This window comes from Toxorhynchites rutilus, chromosome 3 (assembly GCF_029784135.1).
Source record: "Toxorhynchites rutilus septentrionalis strain SRP chromosome 3, ASM2978413v1, whole genome shotgun sequence".
NCBI lineage: Eukaryota > Metazoa > Arthropoda > Insecta > Diptera > Culicidae > Toxorhynchites > Toxorhynchites rutilus.
Genome location: NC_073746.1, coordinates 202834 through 222082, shown reverse-complemented (window position 1 = coordinate 222082; position 19249 = coordinate 202834). Strand labels below are relative to the sequence as shown.

At 39.5% G+C, this 19249-nt stretch overlaps 2 protein-coding genes across 8 annotated transcripts in view; both read right to left on the bottom strand.

Moving 5' to 3' along the window:
* LOC129775585 (muscle-specific protein 300 kDa) overlaps positions 1-3592 on the bottom strand; it is a 110299-nt gene extending 106707 nt beyond the window's left edge. For 6 of the 7 annotated variants that reach the window (XM_055780473.1, XM_055780477.1, XM_055780476.1 and 3 more), the window contains exon 1: positions 1396-2186. In XM_055780473.1, coding sequence (XP_055636448.1) covers positions 1396-2122 — 727 coding nt within the window. In that variant the 5' untranslated portion in view covers positions 2123-2186. Of the gene's footprint in view, positions 1-1395; positions 2187-3554 lie in introns of those variants that run through there. The other variant, XM_055780479.1, reaches the window with a different exon arrangement.
* A 1179-nt stretch (positions 3593-4771) lies between these two features.
* Positions 4772-9346, bottom strand: LOC129775586 (protein FAM151B). Its single transcript, XM_055780482.1, has 2 exons — positions 9141-9346; positions 4772-9082 (listed from the first exon to the last, which is right to left on the bottom strand). The coding sequence occupies exons 1-2, from the start codon at positions 9322-9324 to the stop codon at positions 8361-8363; spliced, it is 906 nt and encodes a 301-aa protein (XP_055636457.1). The 5' UTR covers positions 9325-9346; the 3' UTR covers positions 4772-8360.
* Between the last annotated feature and the right edge of the window lie 9903 nt (positions 9347-19249).

The window sequence follows — 19249 nt, the reverse complement described above, 5'->3', positions numbered from 1 at the left end:
TAGCCGTTTTTATACCTCATTTTTTACGATTTTTATGAGCTTCTAAACAGCGATTTCTCATGAAAAATAACTCATTTTTAACAAAAATGGCCGTCATTTTTCGAATTTTCAAAACCCCTATGTAATGCTTTAGCTATTCAAAAGTTTCAAAATATTCATTGGAATTCGTTCAGCGACACCCCGTTGCTTCAGAACCAATACCACCAGAAAGATACCGATTTCCAGACAGAACTTACGCATCCAACTGTCGACAGCGCAGTAATCATCATTCGTGCACTCAAAAAGTGGAAAATACATGTTGAAATACACCTTAAACCATAACCAAAATACCCAAACACTTCACTTAAATCCTAGCATCTAAAAAAATCACAAAAATTCATTATTTTTCGACCTTCCAGACAGGGGTTCCCCCTAAGGACGGTGAAGTTCCGATTGAACGCTAGTGCCATTCAAGAAGAAGAAGAAATATAACTATAAACTCAGTCAACCGAAATGAAATTCTCACGACATCTAGTGTTCTAGACGTACTTTGCCGTCTCAACCTAGTATTACTTACGTCATTTTTCTTCAGTACTTAGTTGAGATTTCTTTGCCAAATATCGTGATCGGAATAAATCGCCCCAGATAGCAATTGCACCAAAAACAACCGCTCAGAAAAAGCGTAATGTCACAAGTAGGTTACAAATATTGTGGTGCGGAAAAACATCATGGGCAAGGTGTAAGGCAATTATTTTACAGGAAAAAGCATAATTTCTATTATAAATTAATTATTTTATTCTGAGGTCAATGTAATGAGAGCAAAGTCCTCATATAACAAGAACAAGGAATTTTTTTCACTGGTGAACCAGTTGAAATTTAACTTATTTTTGAATCAATCCATCACTGTATTGTCTCGAGAGTCATATAAAATTACTTCAAATTACATCACTATATTTCCCAATGCGTGTGTGCATTTGAGAGCACAAACGAATAAACGACATGTGGTTCTCGTTGCCGGGTGGTTAAAATCACCCATATGAAACTAGGACCATTGAGTTCGATTCCAGTGCAAGACGAGAGAAAGAAAAAAAAAGAAAGAGAGAAAGTCATATCATAATTCAATTAATTTTATTTGTGTCTTTGGTTTTGGCAAAAATGGCTTCCATTTCTGGTTGCAAATGTACTGAATAGTTAACAAATCTACAAAAAAAAATTGTTACGGTACGTTATGTTGTTACGTTCCTGTCTCTGTTTCTGTTTCTTTGACTTATGGTATATGGCACAATATAATGGTATATTTTTATGACATGGAAGAAAAGAAACGACTTTCAAATATATCGATTATCACTATTTCGTTCGATAAAAAAACCAAAAAAAAAATCACTATTTGCAATTCGTAATAAAGTAAAAACTTACCTTGAAGTAACTGTATAGTTGCTTGGTACTCAGCCAATTTTTCGTCAACATAATCTTGTGACTGATTTGCTATTATTTCAGCAGTGGATGGTCCAGTTTCTCCCGAATAATCGTAAATGATGAACTGCGGTTGAATGGATGAATTCACAACATTATATGGTAGCGGTGCTATTTTTACACCATCTGATGGACGTAGAATTGATGGGTTTTGAGATTGCATGCGTTGAGAAAAATGATCCATCTGATGTGTTGGAGTGATTGGACGCATTCGTTGCGTTGCTAGCGAGGCATTGTATGTGGCAGGCGAAATCGATTTTTGATGAGGATACCCACAATAGGCATTAGCCGGTTCTGATTGGGGTATCATAGAAGCTGGTCTTTTGATCTGACGATTTGGCGTACTCATCATTCGATCTTTCTGCGTTACTTGGTACTCTATGTCTTTATGAGAAGATCCATCAGAAGGAAAACTCGATTTCTCGTATTGAATTTCACTAGGCACGTTGCCTTCACACGTTGACTGCAACTGAATCGGATAATCATTGTAACGTGCGTTAAACTGCACATCTCCAATAGATGACATCGGAAATGTTTCTCTCCCTGCTTGTGTCGAACCAGGCGGTACCCATGGTGAAGGGGAACGGAAATACGTAGGAGGTGGTGTACGTAGCCACCCACGCCCACTGGTGCTTGGCTGATTATTGTTGATATTCGGTGGACCAGACATTGTTGTTTAATTGATGAACGATATTCTGCTATTCACTAGTGCGGCTAACTCAGTCATTGCTGAGCTATGAAAGCGAAATATTCAAAAAATAGATATGAGTAACTCTCAGTACACTAAATATAGATCATTTTTGACGTCATATACGAAATTACATTTCTCTGATCTTGGCGCCTGGTATATGTCTAATAAACATCCATCTTGCCACAGAATGACGTAAGAGTGCAATCAACTAAATATAGCGCGACCTTTCGAGATGTTATATTTTACGATGATTTCAATAAGAAAACGTCACAAAATGTCTGCAGTTAGTATTTTGCAGGAAAGTAACTGGAATTCACAAACTGGAATTTCTAGGTACCCAGTTCAATTATACTCAATTTTAGAGATATAGTTCATCAAGAAAATATATCGCTGCCGAAGGTCTTACTTTTTACTGTATTGTTCCGTGTCCATTTAATCTCATTAAAACACTGTTTGTTGTATACCACTTTTTCAAATTCTTTCAAATTCGTTGTAGTTCTGTTGAATATTCTCTCCCTTTCCCTGTATGAAATGACTTCGCGGTAATCCAAAAATGCTGCTCATGATATTTTTTCCTTTTGCGCGTACAACTTATAAGATGGATGAAACAACTGTCCCACTTTTAAGCAGCAGTAATGTTATAATATCTCGTTCGCCTATCCTAGCTATTTTCGACTTCCAAAGTAAAAATAAACTCAGATTTAAATTTTCTTCGCATCATAAATTGCTTTACATCCAGCTCGGTGGAATGATTTTTATTGTTCGGTTCACGGAGTAGCACAAAACGTATCACTGTGACAAACTCAGATAACAGAAGTAAAACTAGCTACAAACTCTCAACTGTACAGAATAAAAAACCAAAAACTTCGCACTTCACTTCTTCAATTGTTGTGTAATTGAAATAATATTGCTGATACCGCAGAAACTTGGACATAATTAATATTCATTCACGTTGAAGCTCTTATATTTGTCACCACGCCATCACAATCACGCATCATAATTGGAGGAAAATTAATAGATTCAAATCTTAAGAAAACAAATTTGCGGCTTTGACATATTGCACATTTTCTTCAACCCGATTTATATAATTTAAACCCAAAATTTGACCGATTCCTTCGTTTTTAAAAATTTTCATCTTACATAACCTCAAATCATGCACCTTGCAGTACATTTTATCACTTATGATAGAAATCCCGGGAAAAACATGAAAAACAGAATGTTATACATTCAGAAAGCCTCACGGCTCATTTTCACTGGTACAATCCGTATTTTCTTTAAGAAACAGCAACTCAAATTCACTAAAAATCAATAATCTAATATGGCGACCGAGGTATTTTTCCTTCCTTGTAGCACATTTGATCTATAGCGACACATACTGCTTATTTTTAGAGTTTGGCTCTATATTACTTACAACTTTCTCTCTAATTTCGACTTAACCCGACGAGAACGCAAAATTGACTGACTAAGTCGTAGGAAAATTGGTGGATTATAGTAGCACGTTCTTCATGCGTAGTGCGAAAACATGCGCGCGCAGAAGAATGATCAATGCTAGTGAAATCTATGTGAGTATTGTAAACAACTAACGTTTTTGTTTGCTTCCAAATTTTAGTGGATCTAATTAGATATATTGAGGATATATTATAGAATAAAAATTCTTAATTTTAATCATGCTTCAAAGTTGGTAATCGATTGGAAGAAGTGTACCATCGGTACTTCGACATGGTTCTTAGCTTCTTGTCCAATAACTCCTATCCCTGCCTCTCCATGGCGCCGACCGGGGTACGAGAAACCATAGTAAAGATTGGTAACCAACTTCGCGGGAATCTTGTTCGTACGTTCATAGGAAATGGGTTTACCTGAGCGCCTGTTCACCATGGAGGTGCATCTCAAAACAGCGTATGTTCCCTATTTCAGGGGCGGCTGATCATTGTCCTCATGTCAGCGTGCGAAACTAAACAGAGCTGTGTACGATGGCCCTCCGGCGAGATAGGCCCAGCAAGCCATCCGTAAAATGAAACGCGCCGGAAAATTTACGACGAAATTTGATATAGGACAACCCGGTTAGACTTTCTCGTTTGATATATGACAGCGCGGTTCGCGCTCAAACGAAACCCATCCCAGGTTCCACTATTCGTCGAAGGCCTCCCAATCCATGGTGGGATAGCCAATGTTCCAAGCTTTATCAGGATAAATATATAATAGGACAACCCGGTTAGACTTTCTCGTTTGATATATGACAGCGCGGTTCGCGCTCAAATTAAACCCATCCCAGGTTCCACTATTCGTCGAAGGCCTCCCAATCCATGGTGGGATAGCCAATGTTCCAAGCTTTATCAGGGTAAATCAAATGCATTTAAAGCTTTTCGAAAACGTGGAACCCCTGAAAATTTTCAAACGTATTTAGCCCTTGAGAATCAGTTCAAAAATTTGATCAAAGGGAAAAAACGTGCTAATTGGCGAAATTTCGTGGGAGGTTTGTCACGAGAAACGTCAATGAAAAAATTATGGAAAGTGGCTCGAAACATGAGAAATCGCTCTTCAACGAATGAAAGCGAGGAATATTCACATCGATGGATTTTGAATTTTGCACGGAAGGTTTGTCCCGATTCCGTTCCCGTACAAAAAATTGTTCGAGATATTTCACAAGATAGGTGCGATATTGATTCCGAGTTTTCGATGATAGAATTCTCTCTTGCTCTCCTTTCATGTAACAATTCTGCTCCGGGATCGGATAGAATTAAGTTCAACTTGCTGAAAAACCTCCCTGATGTGGCGAAACATCGCTTGTTGAATTTATTCAATCGGTTCCTGGAGCATAATATTGTTCCAGATGATTGGGGACAAGTACGAGTTATAGCTATTCAAAAACCCGGAAAACCCGCGTCCGACTTCAATTCGTACCGCCCAATAGCAATGCTGTCTTGTATACGGAAATTGTTGGAGAAAATTATCTTGTTTCGCCTTGATCGATGGGTTGAAATGAAAAGCCTACTCTCAGATACACAATATGGGTTCCGCAGGGGCAAGGGGACGAATGATTGTCTTGCGTTGCTTTCTTCAGAAATTCAAATGGCTTACGCCGAAAAAACCAAATGGCTTCAGTATTCTTGGACATAAAGGAGGCCTTTGATTCTGTTTCAATAGAGATTTTGTCAGACAAATTACACTCTCGGGGTCTGCCGCCTCTATTGAATAATATGTTATATAACTTGCTTTATGAGAAACATTTGAACTTTTCTCACGGAGATTCGGCAGTAAGTCGGTTCTCTTACATGGGCCTCCCCCAGGGCTCATGTTTAAGCCCCCTTTTGTACAACTTCTATGTAAGCGACATCGACAATTGCCTTACACAAAATTGCAGCCTAAGACAACTTGCAGATGATGGAGTGGTGTCTGTCGTAGGATCAAACGAATCCGACCTGCAAGGACCCTTACAAGATACTTTGAACAATTTTTCAACCTGGGCCATTGGGCTAGGGATCGAATTCTCCACGGAGAAAACAGAGATGGTGGTTTTTTCTAGGAAGCATAGACCAGCAAAACCAAAGCTTCAACTTTTGGGTAAACCGATCACTCATGCTATGTCATTCAAGTATCTTGGGGTCTGGTTCGACTCCAAATGTCTTTGGGGGCCCATATTAGGTATCTGAGTAAAAAATGCCAACAAAGAATAAACTTTCTCCGTACAATTACCGGCACCTGGTGGGGAGCCCATCCCGAAGATCTTATAATGTTGTACCGAACAACTATTCTCTCAGTGATGGAGTATGGCAGTTTCTGTTTTCAATCAGCTGCCAAAACACACCTCATTAAACTCGAGCGAATTCAGTATCTTTGTCTCCGTATCGCGTTGGGATGTATGCCCTCAACGCATACCATGAGTCTCGAGGTTTTGGCAGGCCTACTCCCACTAAAAGATCGCTTCAATTTATTATCTCTTCGGTTCTTCATCCGGTGTAAGGTTATGAACCCATTGGTGATCGGAAATTTTGAGCAGCTGATCGAGCTAAATTTTCACTCCGGATTCATGAGTTCATATCATGAATTCATCTCCATGCAGGTTGATCCTTCTTCTTATATTCCCAACCGTGTTTGTTTCCCTGACTACATCAATTCCTCTGTGCATTTTGATCTGTCCATGAAGCAAGATATCCATGGATATTCAGATTACCAACGATCGAGGATCGCTCCAACGATCTTCGATGAAAAGTATGGGGGTATCAATTATGATAATATGTACTTTACTGATGGGTCCACTATAAACGAGTCCACAGGATTTGGAGTGTTCAACGAATTTTTTAGCACCTCACACAGTCTTCAGAATCCTTGCTCAGTGTATATTGCTGAATTGGCAGCAATTCATTGGGCGCTGGACAGCGTCGCCTCACGACCTGTTGAACACTATTACATTGTAACGGATAGTCTTAACTCTGTCGAAGCTATCCGTTCAGTGAGGCCGGAAAAGCACTCGCCGTACTTCCTTGAGAGAATACGAGAAATTTTGAGTGCTTTATCCAGACGCTGTTATGTCATTACCTTTGTCTGGGTCCCTTCACATTGCTCCATTCCGGGTAATGAGAGGGCTGACTCATTAGCAAAGGTAGGTGCAATTGAAGGCGATATTTATCAGCGTCAAATCGCCTTCAATGAATTTTATTCTTTAGTCCGTAAAAATACCATCGCTAATTGGCAACGCAAATGGAATAAAGATGAATTGGGCCGGTGGTTTCACTCAATTTCCCCTAAGGTTAGCCTCAAACCGTGTATGGTTTGCGAGGTGTATCTTGTTGCCAGATCGAATTTAGAAAAACTCCCTTCGGACCCGAGGTAGACAGCCCAATGTACCGGTGAGAGATGTGTTAGCTCGGTTAGACCTCGATTACATGTCCCTAATATATGTTTTCCTTAAAACTATCGATCTTCGTGTGTGATTGTCCGTACACCCTTATCCTCTCCTTTTTTTTCCTTCGCGAGCGACTGTTTCCCTTCTGACTAACTATAGAATAAGCTGAAATGTATATGCATAATAGATATAATAATAGATTTAAGAATTGAGTATGATGAGCGTGAGTGTGAATGCGAGTGTGAACATTGTACAATATCCTTATATCCCCTCCTTTTCCAAAAGAAACTATGTCACCCTTCTAATCTCGAGTCGACCGCGAGTAATCGGTTTCCTACTTTATTAACCCTAGATTTAAGGAAACATGTTGATATATACAAATAAAAGTATAGCTAAGAGTTTGGCTCCTTTAAACCTATGTAACTGAGCCTGTAAAAATAAATGACTTAAATAAAAATCCGGTTAGACAGAAGCAAAGAACAAAGACTAGAGATTGGAAACTCGGAACATGGAACTGCAAGTTTCTCAACCTTCTTGGCAAGTACCCGAATTCAACATGGCATGAATGGGAACGACCTGGAGCTATAGATCAGATTTATTGGCGAAGCAATAGGCCCGTACAAAATACCCGTTCACACTTCACGGTGAAAACGAACTGATCGGCACGTCATTGAACTACTATTTACGAGATAGTGAAGCATCAAAGATAATAATGGATTTTCAGGCAGAATGGACACCTTTCAAATAGAAGTTATGAATGAGAATTAACTTCTTCGTATCAAATCAGTGTTCAATGTGAATGAAACTCTTCGTTTTCTTCATGTGGTGAAATAATCTCTCACAAAAATAGTATCTGAAGATTATTTTATATTATAATGATAAGTTTTAGTGGAAAACTAATTTCGTATCCAGATGTCGAGACCGTACCGTTGTCATCGCGGATACACTTTGTTTTGTTTTCACCGTGAAGTGGAAATGGGAATGGGGCCCAATGTTGTGAGTAAGAATTCATCAAGAGTTTTTGGGAATCATTGTAGATACATAAATAAAATTAAAATTAAAATTAAAAAACATGATACAACCATTTTTTTTAAACATCACACATATGCTGGAAACACTACGATAGTGTGTACAGTGATTAGCGTCACAAACTTTCGTAGCCCTAGAGGCTCATAGTAGTAACTATTTTAACTGAAAATGAGAGGATAGTAAAAAAAATGAATAATCAGCTTCTATCTCTGTTGTATTCAAATGCTCGTTCTAAAAATCAATTATTCATATTTACTATTTGACTATAAAAGTCCACTATATCAAACGTGATTTGCTCACATAAAAGTGCTCCTTTCCTATCTTTGGTTTAAACGCACAAATACATTATGATAAATTCAATTGTGCTCTGAGAATTTCTGGTACATCGACATAGATTTTATTCAATCCTATAGTTTTCATTACCAATTTCAATTTGTCTACATCGACAGCATCCTCAACACCAGACCAAATTGTGAATGTAATATCGTTGGAATCTTTCAATGTTCTGTATAAATATGCCAACTCTTCTAAACTACATGCTGCAATGCCAGCTCGAATAGGAAAAGTCAAAGAGTAACCTGCAACATCTATCTCATTGGACCGAATTACATTTATCATTCGTTCAACATCTACATTAGAATAGTTTCCTACACTAGAATCTTTTCCCCATTTCGTCGTCCAACCAATTGATAAGACAACAGATCCAAGTTGTTTAGATGACTTGAAAAAACGAGTAGGGTCGACTGGGATTGTTTCTGTATTATTCACAGGCCCTGATAATATATCTGCATTGATCCACGTGGGATATCTTGTAGTGTCATAGAATTCATGAATAACCTGCACAGATTTTTCAAATGCATCAATTGATTTAAAATCCAGTTTGACTCCTTTAATTTTATCCTCCGCAGCAACACTATTGAAATTATAAATTCGTTGTAGAAAGACGTTTAAAGATAAATCGGACTTTCTTAATGGAGGATGGGCCATAATTGGAATCTCATTTTGACTGTCAGCATCATCCAGCAAGTAACCCATCAGGATATCTGCCTCAATGAAGTTGATGTCTCCTGTGTAAAATAACCAAACGATACGTTATTTGAAATTCAACATATTCTGTAAACAAACCTTGGAGTACTTCCGTTAAATATGAGTCACTATTAACAGCGTGTGCCCAAGTTATGTCTGTTAATCTCGTTGTGCTCATCTTTGAAGCGACGATAATTGGATAATTCAAAAATATGTTACCGAAACACATAACATATAAAAGGTACAACATTGTACAAAATAACTTTCGAAATGCTATTGACATTTGATGTTGATGTATCAATTTATTTTGTAGAATTTACTACAGTGATTTGCCTCTAATTGGTCATCTAGCTAACTGGATAGACCTGTAATGTAACAACACTTTTTTTTGTAATGTAGTAACACTTTTCTAATACATAGTTATTTGTTTAATTTTCAATGATTTTCCAGTTTTAATATATTTTTCACCCTGTGTTGTGTTTGTTGATATGTAAAATTACAGGTCACTATAGTCTCTTTTTAATCTTTTTAACTCCGTGTGCTGTCATCCTGAAGTGAAAGTGATAATGAATTTCCAGTTGGAACAAACGCACTTTCATTGTGAGAACAATGACCTTAATTTATTTTTCCATACCAAACATGCATCGAATCTACGGAATATAATTATGGGAACTCTGCAATGTAGTTAATCTGGAATCAAGAATCTAAGGGTGGGTTTAGACTTGGGATATATTCATGAGAAGAAATATGATGAGATTTATAGAAATCGCATCAACCGTTTACACTAGAGTGAACTTCTATAATGAATATATTCATATTTTTGGTGAATTTATTCACCTGAAGTAGAACTGCATCCAACTTTAGTGATTTCTCACCAGTGAGAAATTCACAAGCGTTTACATATGCTGAATTTATTTATGTTATATATACCTCGAATAAGTGTATCATATTTATTCTCACCCGTTTACACCTTTTTTCACGTGAATAAATCCATCTATAGCTATATATCTCCCAAATGTAAACCCGCCATAAGGGTGGGTTTAGACTAGGGATATATTCATGTGAAGAAATATGATGAGATTTATAGAAATCGCATCAACCGTTAACACTAGCGTGGACTTCTATAATGAATATATTCATATCTTCGGTGAATTTATTCACCTGAAGTAGAACTGCATCCAACTTTAGTGATTTCTCACCAGTGAGGGATTCACAAGCGTTTACATATGCTGAATTTATTCAAGTTATATATACCTCGAATAAGTGTATCATATTTATTCTCACCCGTTTACACCTTTTTTCACGTGAATAAATCCATCTATAGCTATAGATCTCCCTATTGTAATGTCCCGTCACGTCACGATACGTCAATGATTCTACCATGCAATTCTCATGAAAACATTCACATACACCAGCAACGTAACGACCCGTCAGCATAGGTCAGCATACGTTCAACGAAAACGACCGGCAGGGTTTGTAGGAAAGAATAATTGACGGAGACGGACGGCTCGTTTGGTTTTTGTCTGGGCTTTGTGTCTCGGCTTTTGTTTTGATTTAGTTGTACAGTAATTTACATCTACATCGACATTAAGCTAATTGAACAGATCTGTGATACAACACGTTTAATCAGACATTTTTATCTCTAGTTGGACATTTTTGTAAACATTGAGTTCGGGGCCCAAATTATGGCCCCACATTGAAAGTCGCCACCAGTCGCAAATGTCCAATTCCTGGTCAAAACCGACTCCAATGCGACACTGAGTGGTGCCTCAGCATATCGCTTTATAAGTAACTTACTGTACTTTTTATGCCTTTTAGAGGCGAATGAACTGAAAAGTTTAAAGCCTCTTTAATCCAACATCATCATCATTTTATGCCAACATATCTCTTAACTCCAAATTTCGGAGTGAAAATCATTCGCGACTAGTTGAAAGAATTATTCTATTTATTATTATTGTTGCATAAGGGTCGGACTACGGGGTTTAAGCATTTAAATAATTGAATTCAATGATTTTCATTGAATTTTTCAAAATTTAGAACTGATTCTAGGCATGCTGATTTGAATGAGGGCATTGCAATTTAAAATTGTTGTAGGTGGCGACACCATGAATAAAATTAAATAAATCATTCGTTTGGCATTTGACGTGACGGTGCTGGTGGAAGCATTGACTGCATGTGTGAATTGGTGGAGACGTTGACGGAACGTAGACGTTCTTCTCCGTCACGTGCTATGTGAATCGCACATAATTGACGGAGACGGACGGCTCGTTTGGTTTTTGTCTGGGATTTGTGTCTCGGCTTTTGTTTTGAGTTGGTTGTACAGTAATTTACATCTACATCGTCATTAAGCTAATTGAACAGATCTGTGATGCAACACGTTTAATTGGAAATTTTTACCTCTAGTTGGACATTTTTGTAAACATTGAGTTCGGGGCACAAATTATGGCCCCACATTGAAAGTCGCCACCAGTCGCAAATGGCCAATTACTGGTCAAAACCGACTCCAATGCGACACTGAGTGGTGCCTCAGCATATCGCTTTATAAGTAACTTACTGTACTTTTTATGCCAACATATCTCTTAGCTCCAAATTTCGGAGTGAAAATCATTCGCGACAAGTTGAAAGAATTACTCTATTTATTATTATTGTTGCATAAGGGTCGGACTACGGGGTTTAAGCATTTAAATAATTGAATTCAATGATTCTCATTGAATTTTTCAAAATTTTGAACTGATTCTAGGCATGCTGATTTGAAAGAGGGCATTGCAATTTAAAATTGTTGTAGGTGGCGACACCATGAATAAAATAAAATAAATCATTCGTTTGGCATTTGACGTGACGGTGCTGGTGGAAGCATTGACTGCATGTGTGAATTGGTGGAGACGTTGACGGAACGTAGACGTTCTTCTCCGTAACGTGCTATGTGAATCGCACATTACTCATCAATTTTTATTAATAGTACTTAAGCCGGGTTCAGACGGTGCGAGTAAGCATACGAGTCGGTCTAGTCAGTTACTGCAGTGCAGCTACTCACACCGTGTGAACACATCATGCCAGTTATTGTCATGTGTGATCCGGCGTGCGAGCTACTTCAAAGTTTTTTGAATTTACTCGCACTTGCATGCTTCACAACGTCAAAAACAGAATTTAGCGTTCGAATCAGTGATGCCAAATGTAATGAAATGTCTCTATTTTTAAGATATTTGAAAATATGTGAAGATATTTATAGACTTGAAAATTATTGGAAAAACAAATAAAACCCTCATAGTTTCTAAACGAAATAATTGTTATTTCGTTTTGCACGCTGGCGGGGCACGCTTTCTTTTTGAGATAGTTTTCTTGAGAATCTCTAATATAGAATCATTATCAGATCACAACTTACAAAAAAAAGTATTGTTCTAAGAAACAGAATACATATTCGATTTAAAAAAGTACATTTTCATTCATTATTAAAATTTTTGAAGCGTATTTATTGCACCTGCAAATCGACTATCATTTTCATTTCACAAAATAAATAAAATTAAAAAAAAAAATCTTTTAGACTACCATTTATAACATCACATCCTTTCGGAATTATCTGAGCTATGGATGTTTTCGAGATTCTAAAAAATATCGACAACAATCCCAACGATATTCCAAAACAAAGGCACATCAATGTCATTTCTAATTTAACTCTTGCAGGTACAGCATCCCTCATGACTGTATCTTGGCGTTGTATTCGTGGAGCAATTAAATCCAACAGTTTTTTCACTTGTTCAGGTGTTATTATCAACACTGCTCTGTAATCTCGGGGATCCTCATCGTAGAGTTCCTTCAATATTGTATTTGTTGCTCCTTTTCTTTGCATCTAATTCCTGGCCCGAATCCTTTTCTCTTTCTGCTTTTTCGGATAGTACCTTCAGTTCAAAGAAATTCAGCACAAAGTATGTATTTTTAAACACGATCAGCGTTTGTTTTGCTATAAAATTGTGTGATGATACATTCAACTGAAAACCTAAGATGAAAACTGCCAATAAAGAAGTCGATTTTGGACCAATCATTTGACAAATTCGGACCTGATTGCTGTTTCTGACTATTTGATGGACATTTGAAAAGTCGCCTGGCATCCCTGGTAAACCCGTGCCGTAGTATCTAGTTTCTCGCCAGCAGCTCACACTGTGTGAACGGACAAGGCGAGTCAACCAATTGTCAAGCGAGTCCACCGGGTCAGTAGCTGCTCATTGTCAAGTCAGCTACTAGCAACGTATAAATGGGCCTTTAGTTGAGATCAAGGCGCGTAGAAGTATATCCTAAGGTGGGCCAACTTGCTAAAACCACTCTTCAGCCATCTTGGAAGTCTACTGTGTTTTGTTTGTAAACAAAACACAATACGCTTGTGCCCAAGCTCGCTCGTGATCAGTATGTCTCTTTCACGCTTCTAGGAAATAATTCCCCTTCTGCTTTCTTCCTTAGGCTAAGGTTACTTTGGATAGGAGTACGCACGAAAATTTGATTGTACGAATAGAAACAAACAATTTTGTTCGAGAGAAGCTGACGAATACGAACGAAGCAAGGGGGAAGCAATGTAACCACACCAATACAACTTAATGTGGTTGTTTAGCTTCACTATTGCATACAATTCGTACGACCACTTTTCTGCATCCAGTGTCACCGCCGCCTTACTGAACGGCCTCACCTAGTACCATAGACCGTCTTGGTTGAGATCAAGATGATAAACTATAGGTGTTTCGTTCTTGACACTTTCATGACAATACGTGAGACGAGTAGCGAGACGTAGCTTTCTGAATTATTTACTTTTTGTTTGGTTGTGTGGTTATGGTTTCATATCAACTCGCTGAGGAAAACAACTAAAGGAAGAATTAAACAAATATATATTCGTGAAAAATAGTGTACTATAGCTGCAATAAGGTATTTATATTATATATTATTCAATATTTTTGGGGGACAGTGAGGATTTGATGAGCTTGTGAGTGTGATAAAAGTGCTATAAATCTAAGAAATCTGTTGTCCAACTCCTCCACAGATAATCGTTCATCTCGCGGTTCTCTATCATGCCAAAATTATATTGTGAATATTTTATTTACTTCAGATGCCGTATTATTGTGCAGTAAAAGGATGTGGAAACTGTTAAACGTATAAATTTACCATAGGGACGCTGAGCCACTGAACAGTAAGATTTGTTTTTCGTTTGTCTCACCTTGTTATAATACCTTGAACTTTTCATGAATAAAAACAGAACACAACTTTGTAACCGCATGTGTCGTCGCGAGTGTCTTTTATTTTATCCGGAATTCACAATTTCTCACGCATTAGTCGAATAACTGCTATTCTCCAGCTGTGGAGGATCGGTCCCGCCCACAGGTTATGGGCCCAGAGCGGAATTGTGGAAATCGGCGTCTTTTACGGTGGAATTCGCGGAAGTTTATTCGGTCATTTTTGTGGCGTCGTTCCGTACGTTTTTCGGTTGATTGCTGCCGACAGTGAACTTTCACAAAATGGCGGATCCGGGAAAATTTTCTTTGAACAAGCTGGGGAACACCAACTATGCCAGTTGGAAGTTCCAAATGGAAATGTTCCTCATTCGTGAGGATCTGTGGCACGTCGTGGCGGATGCCAAACCGGAGCCAGTGACCGAAATATGGAAAATATGGAAAAGCGGATCGGAAAGCCCGTGCAACGCTGGGACTGTGTATTGAAGAAAATCAATATGTGCTAATAAAAGACTGTGACAGTGCAAAAGCGGTATGGGACCATGAAAAGTCGACAGCTTCGTCGCAGCTGGTGCTTTTGAATCGGTTGTGTGATGCCAAGTTAAGCGAAACGGGAAACGTTGAGAAACATTTGTTGGAGCTAGATACGTTGTTCGAGCGCTTAGTGAATGCAGGTTTGCAGCTGGACGAAAAATTGAAGATTGCGATGGTACTCAGGAGTATGCCAGAGTCATACCATTTCCTGGCTTCGGCCCTGGAAGCACGGCCGGATGCGGAAGTAACAATGCAACTGGTCCGGTCAAAACTTATGGACGAGTACCACAAGCAGCAAGAACGAATCGGAAAATCGTCATCCGGTGAACAAGTGCTGAAAACGCAGGGTGTAAACAAAGACAAACTTTGTTTTTATCGCAAAAAGCCGGGACATTTTAAAAGTGACTGTCGAAAATGGTTGTGTGCGAAGGACAAAAATAGTGAAGCGGCATCCTTTGGGAAGCCGGGTACGAGTAGCCAACAGCCTGCAAAGGCGAAACAGGTGAAGAAACCGGAAGATAACAGTGTTTGTTTTTCTGCCAATGTCGAGGGCGAAAACATCTGTGCAACGGCGAAAGTGGATCGTTTGTGGACGGTCGATAGTGGGGCATCTTGCCATATGACCAGCAGTCCGGATTTTTTCGAGAAGCTTGACAAGTCGTGCGTGATGGTGACGATGGCAAACGGTAACTGTTCGAAGTCCGGTGGTGTCGGTTTCGGTTCCTTGAGCGGTGTTGACGATATCGGTGATCCGGTTGAGATCAAACTGGAAAAAGTTTTGTTCGTGCCGAACCTTTACGGTGGGTTGCTGTCAGTGAGTAAAATAGCAGATAAAGGGTACAGTGTGCTATTCACGAAGAACAGTGTCGAAGTGCGAAACGATTCGGACTTACCGGAGCGAAAGCATCCAAGTATCCATTGGACGTAGGATACATGAAGCAATCGGATTCTGAACCATTACCCGACAACGTACAGTATCACAGCTTAGTGGGAGCCCTATTGTATTTGGTCACGAATACCAGACCGGATATTGCAGCATCCGTGTCTATCCTCAGTTGCAGCAGTAGCAATCCAACACAGCGGGATTGGGTCGAACTTAAGCGCGTGGTTCGATACCTGATCGGAACCGAAGATCTGGTTCTACGACTTGGACTCAAGAAGGAAGATGAGTTGAAGCTGACTGGATGTAGCGACGCGGACTGGGCTGGTGATACTTCTGACCGGAAGTCCACCACCGGTTTCGTTTTCAAGCTGGGGGATGCAGCGGTAAGCTGGGGCAGTAGAAAGCAGAACTGTGTAACCATGTCCACAATGGAAGCGGAATATGTCGCTCTGTCTGAGGCGGCACAGGAAGCAGTGTGGCTACGACGTTTGCTGTGTGAGCTTGGGGAAGAACAGCAGCTGCCAACCGAGATCAACGAGGATAATCGAGGGTGTATCGACTTCGTTTATCTTGAGCGGCAAAACAAACGCAGCAAGCATATCGATACAAGACTGTACCATGCGAAAGATCTGTATACGAAAGGGTTGATTCAGCTCGAGTACTGCCCAACCGACAGAATGGTTGCGGACATCTTTACGAAGCCTTTGGGACCACTGAAGATGAAGCAGCATACAGCCATTCTAGGGTTGACCAATCTGGTAAGAGAAAAAATGGGTGGGTTATATCTATGATATAACCGCAAGGTTGACGTGGGACTACCTTAGCTTAGCAATCATTTGTTTGTATTGATAGTAAAAAGATTGTATTATGCCATGTAAAGTCGGAAGAATTATCAAACGATTATTTTATTTTACATTTTCCTCTGAAGTTTGCATCTCTCAAGTGCACGTACTTCTCGAACCGCGAATTTGCTTCATTTGATGAACTTCAGGCACTCAGTTTCGATTTTGACATGTACGTCGAACACATATTGTTTAATCAATAGGCGTTATCGCAGCAAATGGTTATCAACATTCTGCCTAATCATCAAATGGTATGCGTAGAAATTCAGTGAGCAGAAGATATGAAGTCATATCCTTCAATGCAATCTTGAATAACCAATCCAAAGCGTTGTGGTCGTACCCGCTTTTGTAATCCGTGTTGGGAAAACAATTTTCGGAGTGCAAAAAAACATGCGGGTGCAGAAGTACCCTCGGCTTGCATGAATCAACAACTTCAACTTCTACTTTTGACGTAGGACTACGTCTAACCGGAAGATATAGGGGGTGAAATGGAAATCTAGGCACTGAACAAGTAGGAAAAAATGCAAGATTTGGAACGCTTATAACTCGAGCATTTCTCAATAGATTGCAAAGGTTTTTGCATCAATTGATAGGAAATATATCTACGCATCTATCATAACGAATAACATTTCATTTTTCTTGAGATAAATAATTGAATAATTGTGAAATATCAAGCATTGTCCAAATACACTATGTGTCCATTTTTGATTGGTCCATTTTGTGCTCCTCAAATCGTACCGACCAAAACGGGCAACCAGAGCAGCAGCGAAATAGAATGAAGCACGATTGGAAAGGAAAAAGAAAAAAATGAGGGAAACATTGGTCGCAGTCTCACACATGCGTAATTCTCGAGCCAGCCAGTCAGCTTAAAAATCCCCTCTCCGCTGCCGTAACGATCATTCTCATCCGAACCGTACACCACATCGTTTCGCATCACCTCACATCAACAAACCAACACAAGCAGCCATGGTTGGATATGGCAAAGGAGGAAAAGTGAAGGGAAAGGCAAAATCCCGCTCGAACCTTGATCTGGAGTTCCCGCTCGTGTTGATCTGGAGTTCCCCGCAAGGGTAGCTAGGCCGAGCGCGTTAGTACCAGTGCACCAGTCCACCTAGCCGGCGTTATATAGCTTCGGCCGCCGAAGTGATCGAGTTAGCTGGCAAAGCTGCTCGCGACGATAAGAAAACCCGCATTCGGAACAGAACACATTCGGTTCGGTGGACATCAAGACAACAGGCAGTTGCAGCGAGTGGCGAGTGGCAAACGCAATCGCAAAACGGCATCAGGTAGCAGAAGAAAAAAGTTTGTTCTTTATACAAACTGCTTTGGTGGCAAATCCAGAACAAGGCGGCATCGAGGGCGTTCGAAATGGTTTTTTTCAAAACCACGAGTACTAAGTTTTCTAAATTGGAACCATTCCATAAAACAAGGCGCTTTTCAGGGCCATTAAACCTTCCAAAAAAGAGTTTAGGAAATAAAGTTCAATGCTTTCTAAAACATTATCCAAAATAATAATAAAACACAAATTGATGTTTTCATAATTTGTTTGCCAGGATTTGATGAGTATGTGAATTTGGCAGTTGTTCTGAGCTTATTGATAGTTGGGGACTTTCCTGATTATTCAATTTTCACCAATTCTTAAATTGTTTCCAGATTGAAAGTACAGTAATTTACAATTAGTTCGACATTTAGCTAATTGGACGGACATGTAATGCGACATATTTAGTTGGACATTTTTGTAAACATAGAGATCCAAATTATGACCCCACATTGAAAGTCGACACTGTACCACTGTCATCGCAAATGTTCAATTACAGGTTAAAATTACCTCCAATCCGACACTGAGTAGTGGTAATGCGACGTGTCATTGAATGTAATTTACTGTAAAATATGTCACAAGCTGGATGGGAAGAAATTTTCCAACTGTGAAAGCTGTGGCGAGTGACAACAAATCGCTAAACAGGAAGGTTTAGCCGAACAAGATGGGGATATCGAGTGATAACAAAACAATAAACTCTTTAGACTTTTTGTGATCCTGAAAAGGACCCTTTTTAGTCTGTATGTGAATCCAACGAGCGAACAAATCGTAATGAATGTATTTTTTTGCCATCGCTCCCTTTTAACGCTCATTCGTTCGTCTCGTTGGACCCGCCCCTTTGGCTGAGTCTGCCGATTTGTCTCTATCCTGTGAGTGTGTACCGCTAGAGTATAAAACACGCGGACCCCAAAAAAATATCTTATTTTCTTTCAAACCGTAAACCCGTGTGGTTGTACGGCATCGGCATCGTGTACTCAACAAAGGAGGAAAAGAGAAGGGAAAGGCAAAATCCCGCTCGAACCGTGGTGGTCTGCAATTTCCCGTAGGTGTATCCGCCAATTGCACCGGAAAAGGTAGCTAGGTCGAGCGCGTTAGTACTTGTGTACCAGTCCACCTAGCCGGCGTTATATAGTTTCGGCCGCCGGGGTGATCGAGTTAGCTGGCAAAGCTGCTCGCGACGATAAGAAAACCTGAATTCGGAACATAACACATTCGGTTCGGCGGACATCAAGACAACAGGCAGTTGCAGCGAATGGCGAGTGGCAAACGCAATCGCAAAACGGCATCAGGTAGCAGAAGAAAAAAGTTTGTTCTTTATACAAACTGCTTTGGTGGCAAATCCAGAACAAGGCGGCATCGAGGGCGTTCGAAATGGTTTTTTTCAAAACCACGAGTACTAAGTTTTCTAAATTGGAACCATT